The 19,502-nt window shown below is 44.8% G+C and overlaps 1 protein-coding gene across 1 annotated transcript; it reads right to left on the reverse strand.

Annotated features, from left to right (window-relative positions):
• Positions 1-442: 442 nt before the first annotated feature.
• LOC146356595 (vomeronasal type-2 receptor 26-like) lies at positions 443-18,817 on the reverse strand. Its single transcript, XM_084830209.1, has 3 exons — positions 18,443-18,817; positions 3,856-3,982; positions 443-1,353 (listed from the first exon to the last, which is right to left on the reverse strand). The coding sequence occupies exons 1-3, from the start codon at positions 18,815-18,817 to the stop codon at positions 443-445; spliced, it is 1,413 nt and encodes a 470-aa protein (XP_084686335.1).
• Between the last annotated feature and the right edge of the window lie 685 nt (positions 18,818-19,502).

The following is a 19,502-nucleotide window of genomic DNA, read 5'->3' on the forward strand; positions in this document are numbered from 1 at the left end:
AATGTATTAATCGCCCATCTGGCTGGTCATCCAGCCACTCTGGGCGATGTACAACATATAATAAAACAGTTTAAAACAATACAATTCTACAATAAAACATTTTCTAAAATACCCTAACCCACCCCAAATGCCTGCCTGAACAACCACGTTTTTAATGCACGGCGGAAGCTCATTAAAGAGGGGGCATGACGGAGTTCCTTAGGGAGGGAGTTCCACAGAGTGGGGGCCACAACAGAGAAGGCCCTCTCCCTCGTCTCCACCAGTCTAGCTGTCCTGGCTGATGGGACAGAGAGAAGGCCATCCGAGGCTGATCTTGTTAAGCGGCCTGTCAGGTGCTGCTGGAGGCGCTCCTTAAGATAGGCTGGGCCGGAACCATGTAGGGTTTAAAAGGTCAAAACCAACACCTTGAATTTGGCCCGGAAAACAACTGGTTTTGTTTTCATCATATTTCATCTTTAGTTTTTCTTGTGAGATGACCCCTTCTATTCAGGTCAGGCCTCAATACAATGATGTAGCACTTGGGAAGAAAGATGCAGCCCAGCAGCCCAGCACTGGAGGCCAAGATGGAGAAGACCTGGACGGCTACCATGTATTTGCCCTTTGTGCTCAGGTAGGTGGGCACAAAGGACACCCACACACTGCAAAAGACAAGCATGCTGAAGGTGATCAGCTTGGCTTCATTGAAGGCCCCAGGCAGCTTCCTGGCTAGGAAGGCCACCGTGAAGCAGATGGCAGCCAAGATGCCCATGTAGCCAAGGGCAGTATAAAACATGGAGACAGATCCTTCGTTGCATTGCAAGATGATCTCTCCAGGCTGGGAGTACATGTCAGAGTCAGGGAAGGGTGGAGAAATTCCCAGCCAGATGGTACAGATGACAACTTGGGCACTAGAACAGGAAAGGACAATGGAGTTGGCCAAAGTCTTCCCCAGCCATTTCCTTACCCTGTTCCTTGGCTTTGTGGCCAGGAAAGCCAGCACCACAGTGATTGTTTTGGCCAAGAGAGAAGAGACAGCAACTGAGAAGATGATGCTGAAGGCTGTTTGTTGGAGAAGACATGTCACTTTCCTTGGCTGGCCAATGAACAGGAAAGAGGACAAGAAGGAAAGCAGGAGGGAGATGAGGAGAATGTAGGAGAGGTCCCGGTTGTTGGCTTTGACTATGGGAGTTCCCAGGAATTTAATGAAGATTCCTAACACAAAGACCGTGGTCAATGTCAAGAATAGGGCAAAGGAAACTAGGATGATCCCCACAGATTCTTCATATGTTAGGAAGGTTATAACCTTGGGGACACATTGATCTTGGTTTTTGTTTGGATGCTGATCTTCTAAACATCTGGTGCAATGGTCTGCATCTGAGAAGGAAAAGAGTGATTTTGGTGGCACCAATACTGATCTTACATTTAATTATGTATTTATGTATTTATTTATAATATTAATTTTCTGCCTTTCAGGGCAGAAGCCCTCCCAAGGCAGCTTGCAACAATAAAATGCATAAAAACAGTTAAAATATTAAAGGTGATAAAAATCTAAAAACAATTAAAACAACAATTAAAACCAACAATGATGTTAACAGCAGCAACAGTAGCAGTCATATCAAGAGAAGACCAAGGTAAAATAATACATTTTCAAGTCCTTCTTAAAAGCCTGCAATGACGGAACATGGCGGACCTCCGATGGCAGCTTGTTCCAAAGGTGTGGGGCCACAGCAGAGAAGGCCCTCTCACATGTGGTTACCAACCTGACTGCTCTCACGGGTGGGCAAATGAGAAGGGCCTCTCTTTCTGATCTTAAAGTGTGGGCAGGCTGATATGGGTGTAGGCAGTCCTTCAGGTAACTTGGTCCCAAAACATTTAAGGCTTTAAAGGTCAAAACCAGCACTTTGAATTGGGCTCAGAAATGCACCGGCAACCAGTGCAGCTGGAGCAGTCTAGGCGTTATAAAATCGAATCGGCTCGCCCCAACCAATACTCTGGCAGCCGCATTCTGCACAAGGTGGAGTTTCTGAACCATCTTCAAGGCAGCCCCATGTATAGTGCATTACAGTAGTCCAGACGGGATGTGACTAGTGCGTGGATAACTGAGGCAAGGTCTGTCCTCTCCAGGAAGGGCCACAGTTGGCATTCCAGCCTAAGCTGGTAAAAAGCAGCATACATCGGTATCAGTTTATGTTCCACTAGATCCCATAAATTATGTGCTGGGGCTAGCAGCTTATCTATGAAAGACCTCTTATGTCCCCTGCTTCCCAATTCCACTATCAGCCAAAGGAGGACTCAGATGCAGACAACTCACAGGTCACCCACTTCAGGGGTCATGTGTCATTGTTCTGGGATCCATGGAGTCATCCTGAAGTTCTTTCTTTGGAAGTCTACAAAATTATGCATGGTGTCAAGAAAATGGTGTCAAGAGGGAGAAAATGTGGAGGCAGTGACAGACTTTTTAGGTGCAAAGATTACTGCAGATGCTGACTGCAACCAGGAAATCAGAAGACGTTTACTTCTTGGGAGGACAGCAATGACAAATCTTGATAAAATAGTGAAGAGCAGAGACATCACACTGACAACAAAGGTCCGCATAGTTCAAGCAATGGTATTCCCCATAGTAACCTATGGCTACGAGAGCTGGACCATAAGGAAGGCTGAGCAAAGGAAGATAGATGCTTTTGAAGTGTGGTGCTGGAGGAAAATTCTGAGAGTGCCTTGGACTGCAAGAAGATCAAGCCAGTCCATACTCCAGGAAATAAAGCCAGACTGCTCACTTGAGGGAATGATATTAAGGCAAAACTGAAGTACTTTGGCCACATCATGAGAAGACAGGATACCCTGGTGAAGATGCTGATGCTAGGGAAAGTGGAAGGCAAAAGAAAGAGGGGCTGACCAAGGGCAAGATGGATGGATGATATTCTGGAGGTGACGGACTCGACCTTGGGGGAGCTGGAGGTGACGACAGCCAACAGGAAGCTCTGGCGTGGGCTGGTCCATGAAGTCATGAAGAGTCGGAAGCAACTGAACGAATAAACAACACATGAAAATGGATAGGGAGACATTTTTCTCCCTCTCTCACAATATTAGAACTTGGTGTCATCCCATGAAGCTGATTGGTGGTAGATTCAGGACAGATAATAGGAATGACGTCTTCACATAATGCGCAGTTGAACTATCGAATTCACTTCCACAAGATGTAGTGATGACCACCCATTTGGATGGCTTTAAAGGGTGGTTAGACAAATTCCTGGATGAGAAGGCTATCTATGGCTGCTAGTCCAGATGTTTATATGCTACCTCCAGAATCATGGGTAGTAAGCCAGTGAGTACCAGTTGCTGGGGAACATGGGCTGGAGGGTGCTGTTGCACTCACACCTTGCTTGTTGGTTGACCATGGTTGGCCACTGTGTGAACAGAATGCTGGATGAGATGGGCCTTGGTCTAACTAGCATGGCTCTTCTTATGTTCTAATGAAGGCAAACTGAAGTCTTGATACTAGGATTCAGCAAGGTCTGATTCAGCAAGTGGAATAACAAAATTCCACCAGAGTATTAGGGCTTGGACTGGCCTTTTCCTCTGCAGCGGGGACCCCAAGGAGCAGACTGGGATGTCAGCACCGCTGTGATAGCTTACTCTGAAGGTGTCCTTTTAGAATTGGCACTTTGCAAACAGCCCTCCTCCTGCCCTGTCCCCCCCACCCCAATATATCCCTCCAAATCACTTCATGAGATTCATTGCTACAATTTTTGCTCTCCCCAATTAAGAAACGAATTACACTTCAAAATGTTTTTTTAAAAAACCACTCATAGCACATGCCACAGTAAATCTTTGCCCTGTTCCCCATGTAGTTAATTTTCCTCTGGTACCCCTTACCTTCCTGAGTGGAGATGGTCCCTTCTGCACATGGGGCACAGTCATAGCAGCAAATGGGCTTTCCTTCCTGAATCACCTTGACGTATCCAGGGAAGCAGCTTCTGGTACATCTTGAATGAGGCAAGGTCTACCCATAAAGACAAGAAGGAACACCAAGGAAAAAGTGTTAGCAGTGCATTTGGAAAGTCAGAGACTTGGACATGACAAAAGAATTCCTCTAATTCCAGGCCAAAGATTTCCAAAGATTTCCAGCTCGCCCTTCCTTCCTTCCTTCCTTCCTTCCTTCCTTCCTTCCTTCCTTCCTTCCTTTCTAATAGCAACAATTAAATTACAAACACATCCTGCAGAAGTCCTAAATGGGGCATGGAGGGCTAAAACACCCCTCTCCAACCCCTCCCACCTCTGGTGGTCGGAGTGCCAGGCAGCCAATGGCTGCCAAGCATGTCTCCCCTCTCGACCCAACCGCAACGCCCCTCCCACGCAGCCAGGCAAGCCGGACATGGGGTAGGGCATTGGCTGAAATGAAAAACAAACACCAAACTGCAGGATTTTTGTAATGAGCTATTGTGAGTTCCATCGAGTACTGGCACTCAGACCAAAGTCCTGGGTTCAGAACTGTGTATTTTATTTTTTGCAACAGGCTCCAGTTCATGAGTCTCGAGGGTAGAATCAGAGAGTAGTTTTAAGTATTTGCAAAGGATTTTCATATGTTCATAGAATCATAGAGTTGGATTGGGCAATGTAGCCCTCCAAGTCTACCTCCCTGTCCAGTGCAGGAATCTAGTTTAATACCTCCATGACAGATGGCTGTCCAGTCTCTGCTTGAATATCTCGAATGACAGAGAGCCCGCCATCTCCCTTGGCAGCTGATGCCATTGGCTGATTGTTCTAACAGTTTGGAAGTCTTTCTTGGTGTTCCTCCAAAGTCTGCCTCCCTCTAACTTAAGCCCATGATGTTTTGTCTGACAACCCTTTAGATAGTCGCGAAGTGCTGTCATATCCTTCCTAAGTATAGCTTCCAAATCCTGTGAAGTGCTAGTTCCCCTCCGCTCAGCACTGGTTAGGCCTCATCTGGAGTACTGTGTCCAGTTCTGGGCACCACACTTTAAGAAGGATGCAGACAAACTGGAGAGGGTTCAGAGGAGGGCAACAAAGATGATCAGGGGACTGGAAACAAAGCCATATGAGGAGAGACAGAAAGAACTGGGCATGTTTAGTCTGGAGAAGAGAAGTTTGAGGGGAGATAGGATAGCGCTCTTCAAGTATTTGAAAGGTTGTCACAGAGAGGAAGGCCAGGATCTCTTCTCGGTCATCCCAGAGTGCAGGACACGGAATCATGGGTTCAAGTGACAGGAAGCCAGATTCTGGCTGAACATCAGGAAGAACTTCCTGACTGTTAGAGCAATATGACAATAGAACCAATTGCCTAGGGAGGTGGTGGGCTCTCCCACGCTGGAGGCATTCAAGAGGAAGCTGGACAGCCATCTGTCAGGGATGCTTTGACTTGGATTCCTGCATTGAGCAGGGGGTTGGGCTCGATGGTCTTATAGGCCCCTTCCAACTCTACAATTTATGAGTCTATGATTCTCGAGGTGAAAAATACCCAGCTCCTTCAATGGTTCCTTGAAGGACTTAGTTTCTAATACCCTGATCATCTTTGCTTCCCTTCTCTGAACATCTCTCCAATTTATCTGAATCCTTTTAAAGTGTAGTGTCTAGAACTGGACACAGTATTAGAGGTGAGATCTGACCACTGCAGAGTAGAGTGGAACTACTTCCCATTCTAAGGGAAAAACAACAACAACAAAATAGATTTCATAAGCCTGAAGTTGGCACATCTTGCCTTGAATGACAGATAGGAATGTAATAATTCAGAAGAGCGGTACATTTGAGGGTACATGAGGACTTAACTGATTGTGTCAGAAGAGACCTGCTGATTGGAAGTAAACACAATTTTTCACTTTTCAAAGGAAATCCCTTTCTTATGAAGCTGGTACATGAAAGGTGGGAACCAAGGATTCCTTTATTATTTTTTTGTCTGTTTTGTATTTGTGACCTGTTTTTCTTCCAAAACAGAAGTCACCAATATGGCTCGTGACAGTTTCAAATACATTACAAAAGTCACAGGATAGCTCCGATTAAAAATGTTACAATATTAAATGAGTGAAAGCAGTCTTGAAAGAAGGAAGGAAGGAAGGAAGGAAAGAAAGAAAGAAAGAAAGAAAGAAAAAGAAAAGCTGTCCTCATACGAAATTGCTTAAGCAGAGCATACAGAACAGGTCATGATACTCCATCAAATCACAAGCAGCTGCCAAAGCTCACATAAGTCTTTCCAAACTTCCTAAGGGCTTGTGGAGTACAGGCCATCAGGGCCTCACAAGGAAGGTAATATCACAAGGAGGGTGGAACAACATAAAAGGGCCCAGAAATTGTTATCACCACTAGCCCAGTTCCAAAAGCAGCACGGAAACAAGAGGGAAATCCTCAGAAACTCTTGCGCCACTGACACTTTTCCTACTGGGGAAGGTTCTCATGTCTGGAGGGGGAGAGAGGATCCAAGACCCTGCTAAAATAAAATTGGGTGCATGGTATTAAAGGGCAAAGCTGAAGCCAGGGGGCTCCTTAATCTCTTGTGAGAGGTTGTCCAATCCTCCTCTCAGATGCATGCTTGCTGTTAATAGACAGTGGATAACTCGCAACTGCACAGGAGAATGGAGGGATGCTTGCAAGTTCCCACCCAGCATGAGCACCGCAGAAAAGCCCTTCCGGTTGGGCCAGTCCATGCTGAAGCGATTATGGTGGTCAAGGGGTGGCCCTGAAGGAGCATGGAGTGGCCCTGTCTGCTCTGTGTTGCTCTGGTAGCTGGTTGAGTTCTCTAAGCCAACTGTGCATAATGGAGCCAGCACATCTCTAGCATCTGGAAGGGCCGGAACTCAGTGGGCAGGGGGAATGCTTTGCTCACAAGTAGAGGGAGATCCAGTAGCTGTGCTGAGAAAAGTCCCCTTTGTCTGAGATTTGGGGGCAGCTGTGGCCAGTTGGGTTGGAAAATATTGGCCTAGGCAGGTTATTTGAAGGACTCAGCATAAGGGAAAGGTCAGCCTTCCCAAACCTGGTACCCTACATCTTCAGTCCAACCGATCTGGAGTGTGCTTCAATTGTTGAAGGCACAGACACTAGACAATAATTCATTAGAGCTCAACATTTCTGAAAGAGTATGAAAGTAAACACATGAATTTCCTCACCTCTGTCAGCCACACATTGGCATTGTTGTCGATCTGGAACTTTTGTTCTGGGAATGCCTGTCTCTCTATACTCCCAATTTTCACTGAAACAATTGAGTTATTGGCCCAGTCCATGCAGTTCAACAAAATATCAAAGTGGGCTGTCAGTTTCCCAGTCCCATCCAGATACACGCCATCCATAGAAGAATTGGAAAACCCAAAGTTTCTCAGAAAAGGGTGAAGCTGGGATGACAGAGAAAAGCAGAACCTATGATGGATATCTCCACATTATCCATGCTCAATCTACTGTTCCATGCATCAGAACTGGAGAATGTGCCTTCTTGAATAATAATGGATGTGTAATTTTTTTTCCAAATACACTTTTTTTTCTTTTTTTCTTTTTAAACCAAAGGTCCATTCCTGGAATGCTGCTTTGGCATGTTGGAGAAGGCTAACATTCAAATCATTAGGGCAGCCTTCCCCAATGTGGTGCCCTCCAGATGTACTCAACTACAACTCCCATTATCCCTGGCTAGCATGGCCATTGCCCATGCTACATACACATGCACATACATACACACACAGAAAGAGAATGAGAGAGAGAAAGAGATTCATTCCACAATGTTTGTTCCCCACCCACAAAACATTGTTTTATTTTATGTAATTTTAATGAATTTATTACTTTTCTGTACCACCCAATAGCCAAAGCATTTAATCAGCATTTGAATTGCTGCTTTCTGGAGCAACCAGAATACCTGGATAAAGTGTGTAATTTGGCTGGTAAGATGTTTCTTTTAATATTCTGTCCAAGTAATTACACTGCAAAAACTAAAGGTGAATGATCGGGTTTTAAAGAAAGAGCCCTGTGGCACCTTTAAGAGATAGATAGATGGTAGATGGTAGAGCGCAGGACAGGAAGGCCTGGCGTGCTATGGTCCATGGGGTCACGAAGAGTCGGACACGACTGAACGACTGAACAACAAGATGGTAGATAGACAGACAGACAGACAGATATATTTAGCCCCCCTGAGCCTAGACATTATCTCATTGTCACCTCATTTACTTGCCTGAGCACGGAGAGCCTGTTACCATAATGACCCCGGCAAGTGGATCTGTGAAAGCCTGGTCTAAGTGTGTGGCCATCTGCCATGACCCTGATGGTCAGACTTCCCAGGTTCCCAGGATGAGGCTATGGTCTTGGAGCAAGGGTCAAAGTGGGAGAGGAAATGCCAACCCATCAACGTCAACCCTGGATGGCCCTACATCACTGGAAGCCTGTCCACATCAGGTGCTGCCTGCTCCACGTCTTCCAACCACCACCCTAAAAGTCATGCTGCTTATTCCGCAATGTCCTGGAAGTGCTACTTAGAGCCACAGATTGTTGGATCCAACAGGTGCTGAAGCATGCAAGGCCCTTTCACTGGAACGGGCTGTTCCGAGCAGAAGCAGAGCTAACTGCCTGGACTGAGCAGAACCCCTGCCTCAGTCTCACCCCGGGGTTGGCTGTTGCTCTCTGGGCTGAACTCCACACCGAGCTATCCAACGTGCTGCCTTGTCACAATTCTTGCCCCTGAGGTCTTGCCCTCTTGTTTGCACATCTCCCAAGACTCTTGTACCAGTCTGCATAATAAGCTTGTCTAACAAAGATCCATCCAGACTAAATATATATTCGGTGACAAAGTGCTAGTAATCCACAGTGTCCCCCACATGGTCAGTTTCAACAACTGCTGAAGTATTCAAGGCCTTACAAGTGGAAGAGGCTATTCCTAGCAGAGCTAAGCACCTGTATCACAATGCCTTCCGCTCCAAGCTCAGACAGATGGGATCAAAAGCCACAAAGGCCAGCAGAACCCTGACAAAAGCGGAGCGGTTCTCCTAACTTAGACAGTGTAGTTTAGTCAGACAGGGAATTGTGGTTCAGGATTTATCTTCCTGTTTCGTTGTATATTCACTACTCTCCTTCCCCTACTTGTGTGATATTTACTGCTGAATAATTAAATTCTTGGGCTGGATTGATTCCTTGTTTACATCTTCAAGGGGCGATTGGTCTCTTCCCATACAGTGCAGCCCATTTGGGCTGTGCTTACTGAAGGAAAGGAACGTTGGGCTACACTCTGGCCATAAGAGACCAGAGCCTGTCTGTCTTCCTTCTGAGTGAACCCTTAGAGCAAGGAGGAATTCTGCTGCCTCCACCAGAAGTTATGTAAGGGCAGATTTCATTTCATTTGCATTGATTACATTACTATACCGCCCAATAAACAAAGCTCTCAGATGCTGACAATAGTGGAGTAAGCATGAGTGGCATGCGGCACAGTGTCCTACCCTGGCACGGAGGAGCCTCAAGACTACAATATGTCATCCAGCCACTGTGCTTTACGTAATGGCAGATTCTGATTCCACAACTAATTATTCCATAATTGAGCCACTCTTTACTTTTCAGTACAGGTATCCATGATGGAAAATGGGATACCTTCCAAGGAGTTAGCCTTGGAAGATCCAGCATGGGTCTGTCCATGATTACTTTCTGCTTGGACCGGGAAGTGTATGCAGCATTCAAGGCATGTGCCACGACCCGGACACCGCTGTAAACGTTGTAATTGTCCTGAGACAGACTTGGTTCAAGCACATCCAGGGGAAATGCCTCTTTCTGTTCACATCTCCTCCGGCCTTTCACGGACAGTGCGTGCTTTGCATATGAACAATGAAATACTTTGTTCCAATAGGGAATGATGTGACCCAGATCAGAAGGGTGATGTTTTTGCCTGTTTGTCTGGATCAAAAAGGAAAAGAACCAATGAGTGTGCTGGAAAGGCAGTGTAGCCTCAGATAATGCTGAGGTGGTATTCCACAAGGCTGTTGTGATCCAGACTTTCCCTTCAGTGTCTTGTACTGTCTTTTCAAGTAAAAGATTCAGAACAAATATTCCACTATAGAAAGAGCGGGTTTCTGCATAGTAAACAAACACCTTGACTTGTCTCCATGTGGAAACAAATCCAACTTTAACCTTCAAATTATATGCAGCAAGTTCTGGGATTCTTTGTGTGATGGCAACACAGACAGTATGCTTGGTGAGCACCGGTGTCAGCATTCGCATGAACCTTTCTCCGTTGTCATTGTCTGGAGCAAAGAGACCGATCCACGTCCATCTGAAATGCAGGAGAAGTTCGGCAATCCCCAGGTATAGTTCTTCAGCTTTTGGAACCACCCGGTAGAAAAAAGGGAACTGGGTTTTATCCTTAATGTCATGGGAGACAAAACCGTAACTGACCTAATAAGGAATAAAAGAGATTGGCGTTTGTTTTGTTTTTCAGGGCAAAGCTCAGAAATCTGTTAACCTTCCTGTCAAGAGGATGAAGAAAAAACCCATGTATTACAAAAGTTGAAGGCACATGAAGTCCTCATTCATTTGAGGACCACAAGGCCTGTCTAGTCCAGTTTCCTGTTCCCCACAGTGGCCAGTCAGCTTCCTGTGAGAAGCCCACAAGTAGAATGTAGGGGGCAGTTGCACCCTCCCACTTTGTTTCAAACCCGAAGAAATGAAACTTAGCTCGGGAAATGAAACTGAAAGTTAACCGGGGAAATGAAACCAATCCTCTCAGGGATATCTCTACCAGCAAAAAAACCTCCAGGCCTCTAGGCCTGACCTTTTTCTTGTGCTTGCCTCTGTAGGCCTCAAACCTTCGCAGAATGTTTCATTCTGTTCCTACTAAGCCTTGGGATTGGCCCTGCTTCCTTCTGAATCTATTTTTATTTTATTTTTTACAAATAAAATAAACACTACCAACAATATAATCAAAATCTTCAGTTTCCAACATTGTTGTTGTTCAGTCGTTAAGTCATGTCCGACTCTTCGAGACCCCATGGACCATAGCACGCCAGGCCTTCCTGTCCTCCGCTCTCTCCCGGAGTGTGCTCAAGTCCGTATTCATTGCATCGGTGATGCTATCTAGCCATCTCATCCCCTGCCGTCCCCTTCCCCTTTTGCCTTCAGTCTTTCCCAGCATCAGGGTATTTTCCAGTGACTTTTCTCTTCGCGTTAGGTGGCCAAAATATTTGAGCTTCAGCTTCAGTATCTGTCCTTCCAATGAGCACTCAGGGCTGATTTCCTTTAGGATGGACTGATTTGACCTCCTTGCAGTCCAGGGGACTCGTAAGAGTCTTCTCCAGCACCACAATTCGAAAGCATCAATTCTTCGGCACTTAGCCTTCCTTATAGTCCAGCTCTCACAGCCATACATTACTACTGGGAAAACCATCAGGGTTGGTGATTTGATCTCTAGTTCCTCTGCCTCTTCGGAACCCAACTTGTACTTCCAGTATTTCTCGGTTCATATACTGCTGAAGCCTAGCTTGTAGGATTTTGAGCATCACCTTGCTGGCATATGAAATGAGCACAATTGTACAGTAGTTTGAACACTCTTTGGCATTGCCCTTCTTTGGAATTGGAATGTAACCTGACCTTTTCCAGTCTTGTGGCCACTGCTGAGTGTTCCAAATGTGTTGGCGTATTGAGTGCAGCACTTTAACAGCATCATCTTTTAGGATTTTAAATAGCTCAGCTGGAATACTGTTATCTCCGCTAGCTGGATGTCCGGCTCAAGTTCAGTGACCGCACTATCATGGCTATCAGGGACATTCAGATCTTTCCTGTATAGTTCTTCTGTGTATTCTTGCCACCTCTTCTTAATCTCATCTGCTTCTGTTAGGTCCCTGCCTTCTTTGTCCTTTATCATGGCCGTCTTTGTGAAAATGTTCCCTTGAGATCTCCGATTTTCTTGAAAAGATCTCTAATCTTTCCCATTCTATTGTTTTCCTCGATTTCTTTGCATTGTTCATTTAAGAAGGCCTTCTTGTCTCTCCTTGCTATTCTCTGGAACTCTGCATTCAGTTGGATATGTCTTCCCCTTTCTCCCTTGCTTTTCGCTTCCCTTCTTTCCTCCGCTACTTGTAAAGCCTCATCAGACAGCCACTTTGCTTTCTTGCATTTCTTTTTCTTTGGGATGGATTGAGTTGGTGCCTCCTGAACAATGTTACGGACCTCTGTCCATAGTTCCTCAGCCACTCTGTCTATCAGGTCTAATCCCTTAAATCTATTCCTCACCTCCACTGTATATTCATAAGGGATATGATTGAGGTCATACCTGAATGGTTTAGTGGTTTTCCCTACGTTCTTCAATTTAAGCTGAAATTTTGCAACAAGAAGCTCATGATCTGAGCCACAGTCAGCTCCAGGTCTTGTTTTTACTGACTGTATAGAGCTTCTCCATCTTTGGCTGCAAAACACATAATCAATCTGATTTCGATATTGATAGTGTTAGTTCTAGAAGGTGTTGTAGGTCTTCATAGAAGCAATCAACCTCAGCTTCTTTGGCCTCAGTGGTTGGTGCATAGACTTGAATTACTGTGGTGTTGAATGGTTTGCCTTGGATTTGTACTGAGATCATTCTATCATTTTTGAGATTGTACCCCAGTACTGCTTTTCCCACCCTTTTATTGACTATGAGTGCTACTCCATTTCTTCTAAGGGATTCTTGCCCACAGTAGTAGATATAATGGTCACCTGAATTAAAATTGCCCATGCCTGTCCATTTTAGTTTGCTGATTCCAAGATGTCGATGTTCAATCTTGCCATCTCATGTTTGACCACCTCCAGCTTACCTTGATTCCTTGATCTGACATTCCAGGTTCCTAAACAATACTGTTCTTTACAGCATCGGACTTTCTTTTCACCACCAGACACATCCACAGCTGAGTGTCCTTTCAGCTTTGGCCCAGCCACTTCACTGTTTCTGGCGCTACTTGGAAATTCCCTCCAAATTATTGCAGGTTAATTTGATTTGCCAAACTTCTCACCTTGGTGAATTGCCTTCTTCTGTCAGCAATTTCTTTAGTGTAATCATGAAAGAGCATAATCTTGTCATTTGCTGGTCCCTACCAGAGCTCACCTTGTTCTCTTGCCAAATGCATAAGGTAGTTTTTTGTGGAGACTCATGAAAATTGAACAATAACAGTCCCAGAAGTCCCTTTAGTGCCACGCCTTGAACCAGGAACACCATATGCATGCTCAATATCAACTAAGAAATCAGATGGCAAAGCAAATAGCTCATGCAAAAGTTTATCCATAAATTCCGCCAAGCCTATATCAGTAGCCACGTCTTTAATATCAAAATACTTAGATTCACTCTGCTTTTGAAGGCCTCCAGTTGAGAGATTCGAGCAGACAAAACATTATGGGAAACTTTCATGGCCATTTCATGCACAGCAACCTGATCTTCAAGATCATTAACCTTCACTTCCATCGTTTGAAAAGAGATATTAATTAAATCCAGAGCCCTCTGAAGGGCGGTTATTGAGTCCTTAATTGTTTCAAGTTTCTTTGACTGCTCTTGTAGCTGCAAAGACATAGTTTTTATCAAAGCAAGCAACTCCTCTTCATCTCTGGCATTTCTAGAAATCTTTGCCAGGGGAGCCATTGGGAGGGTGGGTGGCATTTTCAAGACTTTCCTTTTTTCCTTTGGTTCTGCCATCTCTCACTTTCCAAAGGACAACAAGCAAGTATAATTGCAGAAACAAGAAAAACAAACTTACACAAATTTAATTACAAGTCCTCAGATATTGCTGGTTGTTTAAGTTCAGAGATGTTGTTTGGAGCCATTTGTCCTTGTGTCTCCGAATTGCTTAGGAGTTTCAAATAGCATTCAGTAGATGACATTCCGGCATCTATTCTTAGATTTCAGCCCCTCTGTTTCTTCACAAAAGCAGCTGTTCTTCCAAGATTTCATCCGGATGGTACTGTAAGCTTCCCCTTTTAATTTCAGGGGAAGATAAAAAGGTTTCTCAACCATTTCCCTGTTGTTTGAGATAAGCAACCTGCAGAACTCTGCAAGTCGCTGCCAGACGCCATGGCTCCAACCGGATGTAAACGTCTCTTCTTCCTTCTGCGGTACTTCAAATGTGCTTGTTTGGCTGCTGCTTACCTCTTCATCACCAGAGGAGAGAGCTCTGCTATTTTCTGTTTATAATCTAGGACAGAGGGTGTTTCATCCCTTCCTGCTGTGACCTGGGTGTGACAACTGGCCCTGCTTCCCTCTGAAGCTCTTTAAAAGGCCTTACTGTTACCATTGTATGTCTAACTAGCAAGGTCATGGGATGTTTTACTTCAGTAGTTGTTTACAGTGAATCATTAGATTTGATATTGATGTTTTATTATGTACTTGTTATGAAATAATTTTGAGGTTAGAATGCTTAGAATACTGTGTACAGTTCTGGTCACTGCACCTAAAAGAAGATATTGTAGAGCTGGAAAAGGTGCAGAAAAGGGAAACTAAAACAATCAAGGGCTAGAGCATCTCTCCTGTGAGGGAAGGTTACAACAGCTGGGATTATTTAGCTTGGGAAAAAGGTGAATAACCAATATCTATCTCACATCTATATTAGTTTATGTTCCACTAGATCCCGCAAGTTATGTGTTGGGGCTGGCCGCTTCTATGCAAGACCTCTTATGTCCCCTTCTTCCTGGTTCCACCATGAGTCAAAGGAGGACTCAGATGAAGACAACTCACAGGTCACCCACTTCAGGGGTCACATGTCATTGTTCTGGGATCCATCATCCACGGAGTCCTTCTGAGGTTCTTTCATTGGAAGTCTACAGAATTATGCACGGTGTCAAGAAAAGGGATAGGGAGACATTTTTCTCCCTCTCTCATAATACCAGAACCTGTTGTCATCCCATGAAGCTGATTGGTGGGAGATTCAGGACACATAAAAGGAAGGACTTATTCACACAGTGCATAGCTAAGCTATGCAATTTGCTACCACAAGACATTGTGGTGACCACCCATTTGGAAGGGGGTTGGACAAATTCCTGGAGGAGACGGCTATCAGTGGCTACTAGTCCTGATGGCTATGTGCTACCTCCATTACCAGAGACAGTGAGCCTATGCACACCAGTTGCTGGGGAACATGGGTGGGAGGGTGCTGTTGCACCCCTGCCCTGCTTGTGGGTTCCTGGTGGACAGCTGGTTGGCTACTGTGGGAACAGAATTCTCGACTAGATGGACCCTTGGTCTGATCTAGCAGGGCTTTTCTTACATTTTAAGTTTGTTTAGTATGTATATGTATTGGGGTTTCTTAACAGTACTCTTTAATGAAATGCCTTGAGCATGCTGCATGGAAATGTGGAACTCATTCACTTCATTTCATAGAAATAAACTGATTCATTGATTGATATTTGTGTAATCCCACTTGAAAGCGGTTTGTGCTGTTGGCTGCAAGGTCCACAACTTAATGACCTGCTCTGTCAAGATGTACATCCTTTTATCTGTCCTGAACATCCCGCTTTTATGTGAGAGTGTTCCAAAGGTAGGTACCACCAATGAGAAGGCCCGCTTATACAATGCTACCTGGCACACAGACATAGCCAAGGTCAAATACATGGGATATCAGTCAAGTATAATCAGAGTTCCAAACAGCAGAATCAGACAGAATTCCTGATAACACAAAAGTCCAAACACGACTCAAAGTCATGGTACATGATACAGGAGCTGCAGCAATGGCATTGTTTCCAACAAAGCTAGACTGAGCATGCCGGCTTATGTTACCAGAGCCTCCTGAGCCCTACCCATGGCTCAGCTGCTGTTCATAACAGACCTTATCCCTGAGGAGTTCCCTCCTCTTGAGGAATCCTTCTTAGGAGTCAAGTGCTTCTTACTGATTTGCCTCTTATGGATACAATACTCTCTGGGACTGGGTGGTCATTTAGTCTCTGAATAGGAATGTCAGAGAAATCTTCAATAGAACCAAATGAGTTTGGATTTTCATGAATCTGATCCACGGATTCTGCACTGGACTGCTTTTTCCCCTGTCGGGCAGATTCCACAGACTTGCGGACCGGTTTTCTAACTTTCCTGAATTTTGTGCACATTTTGTCATAGAAAAATACACCAAATTAAAAAAAATCCTGGCCGAAAATGAACATTTCCCCCATAGGCTTAAGCATGAAGATGTGCATTTCAGGGGAATTTGTGCATTTTGCATGTGTGCATTTGTGCAAATTTGGAAACACCCCCTCCCCTGATTCCATCAATGGGGGGCTTGGCAGGTGCATGCGAGTCCACCCATCCCTAGTTTTAAACACCTCTTGAATGCACAGCTATTCCCACAGGCTTTTCTTGACCTGTGAGGGAGTCTGTTGCTACCCTGTTGTTATTGTCATAGTGTTGCAATGTTTTAAACGTTATTTATCTGGGCCATTATATTGGTATGCTGCATTTTAATTTGAAACAGTTCAGGATCTTAATATATTAAGTGGTATAGAACTATTCCAATATATATATATATGGCTAAATTTGAGCTATAGGCCTTCAGTTCAGCATCAGCAATGAATGTTTAGCTAAGCAGAAACACATTGTCCCAACTGAGAAAAATCAAACAGCAGCAAATCAAATACACATCCACATGTCCTAAGATGGCCTAAAATATTTGCAAAGGGGTGTTGGAAACAAGACGAAAAGTCCCCTCTGGCTTGTTGCCATCTGTAACCACAAAGACATGACTTACTCGTAGGGGAGTTGCTCCAGCCCTTTGACATAGAGAACAACAGCTCCTCCAGTAACAGCCCTTCCCTTGGCAACAGCCAAGTAACATCCAGTAACAGCCCCCTGCCAAGTAACATCCAGTAACAGCCACCTGCCAAGTAACATCTAGCAACAGCCTCCCACCAAGTAACATCCAGTAACAGCCACCAGCCAAGCAACATCCAGTAACAGCCTCCAGAAACAGCCCTTCCCTTGGCAACAGCCCTTTCCTGTCCTTCCTATAGAGTTGATAACCAGAGTTGACCATATCACATGGTTGTCTCCATTCCACCAGGTTTCTGTAATGCCCACGAGGTTGTCATTCAAAGTCATTGGCAGATACTGTAACTTGCTGCTTGAAAAAGAAAAAGTAAGAGTGAATGATTTTCCTTTCTGTACTTGTATGTGTCAATTCTCTTTTCTACTTTCATTAATACGTATCTGCTTTTAACAAAGCGTTCTCTGCAATTGTGCTCTTTCAGTCAGATGTCTAGATCTCAAATTCCAAGTCCATATTCATGCAATGCCTAACATATATGGACCCGAGACATCCTATATGGGCATTATCCTCTATTTTCTCGATATACAATGCAAGGATGATACTACAAGCAAGAAGGATCTTGGAATTGTTGTAGATCACAAGCTGAATAGGAACCAACAAGATGATGTGGTTGCAAAAAAGGCGAATGCCATTTTGGGCTGCGTTAATGGAAACATAGCTTCCAAATCACATGAAGTACTAGTTCCCCTCTACTCAGCACTGCTTGGGCCTCATCTTGAGTACTGTGTCCAGTTCTGGACACCACACTTTGAGAAGGCTGCAGACAAACTGAGAGCCAATGTGGTGTAGTGTTGAGAGTGTTGGGACTGAGATCCAGGAGATCTGGGTTCTAGTCCCCACTCGGCCATGGAAGCTCACTGGATGACTTTGGGCCAGTCACACACTCTCAGCCCAACCTACCTCACAGGGTTGTTGTTGTGAGGATAAAACAGAGAGGAGAAGGAGGAGGATAATGTAAGCCACCTTGGGTTCCTTGCAAGAGGAAAAAAGGCGGGGTATAAATACAATAAATAAATAAATACTGGAGAGGGTTCAGAGGAGGGCAATGAAGATGATCAGGGGACTGGAAACAAAGCCCTATGAAGAGAGACTGAAAGAACTGTTTAGACTGAAAGAACTGGGCATGTTTAGCCTTGAGAAGAGAAGACGGAGGGGAGATATGGTAGCGCTCTTCAAGGACTTGAAAGGTTGTCACAGAGAGGAAGGCCAGGGTCTCTTCTCCATCATCCCAGAGTGCAGGACACGGAATCATGGGCTCAAGTGACAGGAAGCCAGATTCTGGCTGAACATCAGGACAAATGTCCTGACTGTTAGAGCAATATGTCAATGGAACCAATTCCCTAGGGAGGTGGTGGGCTCTCCTACGCTGGAGGCATTCAAGATGAGGCTGGACAGCCATCATCTGTCAGGGATGCTTTGACTTGGATTGCTGCATTGAGCAGGGGGTTGGACTTGATGGTCTTGTAGGCCTTTTCCAACCCTACTGTTCTATGATTCTACGATTCCATGATTTTCTCCAGAGGTGATTATTTGTTATTTGGGGAGAAAAAAGTAACACATATGTATAAGCTGATATGCATACATTCTCCCCCCACCCCAAATGGGAAGAAGCTCAAACATCTTATGAAGCTAGAGACAAACATTTGTGTTTCCCCATAAACAGCTGAAGGCCTCTTAAAACAAAGTGCAATTAGATGGCACCCTCCCCCCCCTCCGCCCTGCATTCCTACCTGTGGGATTTTGTAGATGCCCAACATGGCTGAAATGTGGATGGAGATTTCAGAGTCGGCCCCTTCTAGAACAGCCAGTGGGTCATTCAGTCTTCCGCAGCCAAAGTTTGGAATATTCTTCCTCCCAGGAGACAGGACATCTAGCATGGCATCATATGTGATCCTTGCATTGAAATAGTTGTCATAGATGTTGTAGCCCAGGGTGATGTTGGGTAAAAGGCTGGGATTCTGGTTGATCTCATGGATGGCAAACAGGAATGCTAGGTCATGCCAGTAAATTGCATTTGCTCCACTGCAGCAAAATATATGTTTTGCCTTGTTACCCGCTATTTGATAGAACTTGTCACATTCCTTATTATGAATTATGAAGGGCATACGCAGGCAATTTAAATCTTGTGAGGTTATTCTTAGAGTTGGACACATACTAGGTTAGATCCAGAGCCAGAAACACAATAGTCCTCATGTCATGGTTGTGGGTTTCCTGTGGGCAGCTGGTTGGCCACTGTGTGAACAGTATGCTGGACTAGATGGACCATTGCTTTGATCCAGCATGGCTCTTCTTTTCCCCACATAAACGTTGGTATATGTTGGGGTGTGCAAACAGTAGTGTTGGTGCTACAAATCAAAGAATGATTTGCCTCTTTAAAAGAAAAACAAAGCAGCTGTATCTACTCCAGTGCTTGAGAAGTGTGCCATCTTGAAAGGACTCAGTCAATTCAAGGGTGCAATGCAACCTTACGCATGCTTATACTGAAAAAGTTCTAAAACTCCCAGCATTTCCCAGCCAACATGGCTGGTTGGAGAATACTGGGGGTTGTAGGACTTTTTTTCGGTCTCAACTTGCATAGGATTGCATCCTAAAGCAATTGTTTCAAACCTGGAGACCTGGTTGGAGGGGTGGTGGTGGAGAAGCTTTCTTGCTACTTAGTAATTTTAAAGACGGGGGTGGAAATAATACTGCCCTATGCTGACATGGAGCACTCAGCCTCTCCATTAATAAATGGAGTAAGTAAATAAATAATTCTTGTAAGTCTGTCCGAAACTATCGTTCACTTGAGTA

The sequence above is a fragment of the Heloderma suspectum genome, chromosome 2, assembly GCF_057233095.1.
Source record: "Heloderma suspectum isolate Gila_16-S chromosome 2, 16-S_ref, whole genome shotgun sequence".
In the NCBI taxonomy this organism is placed as follows: domain Eukaryota; kingdom Metazoa; phylum Chordata; class Lepidosauria; order Squamata; family Helodermatidae; genus Heloderma; species Heloderma suspectum.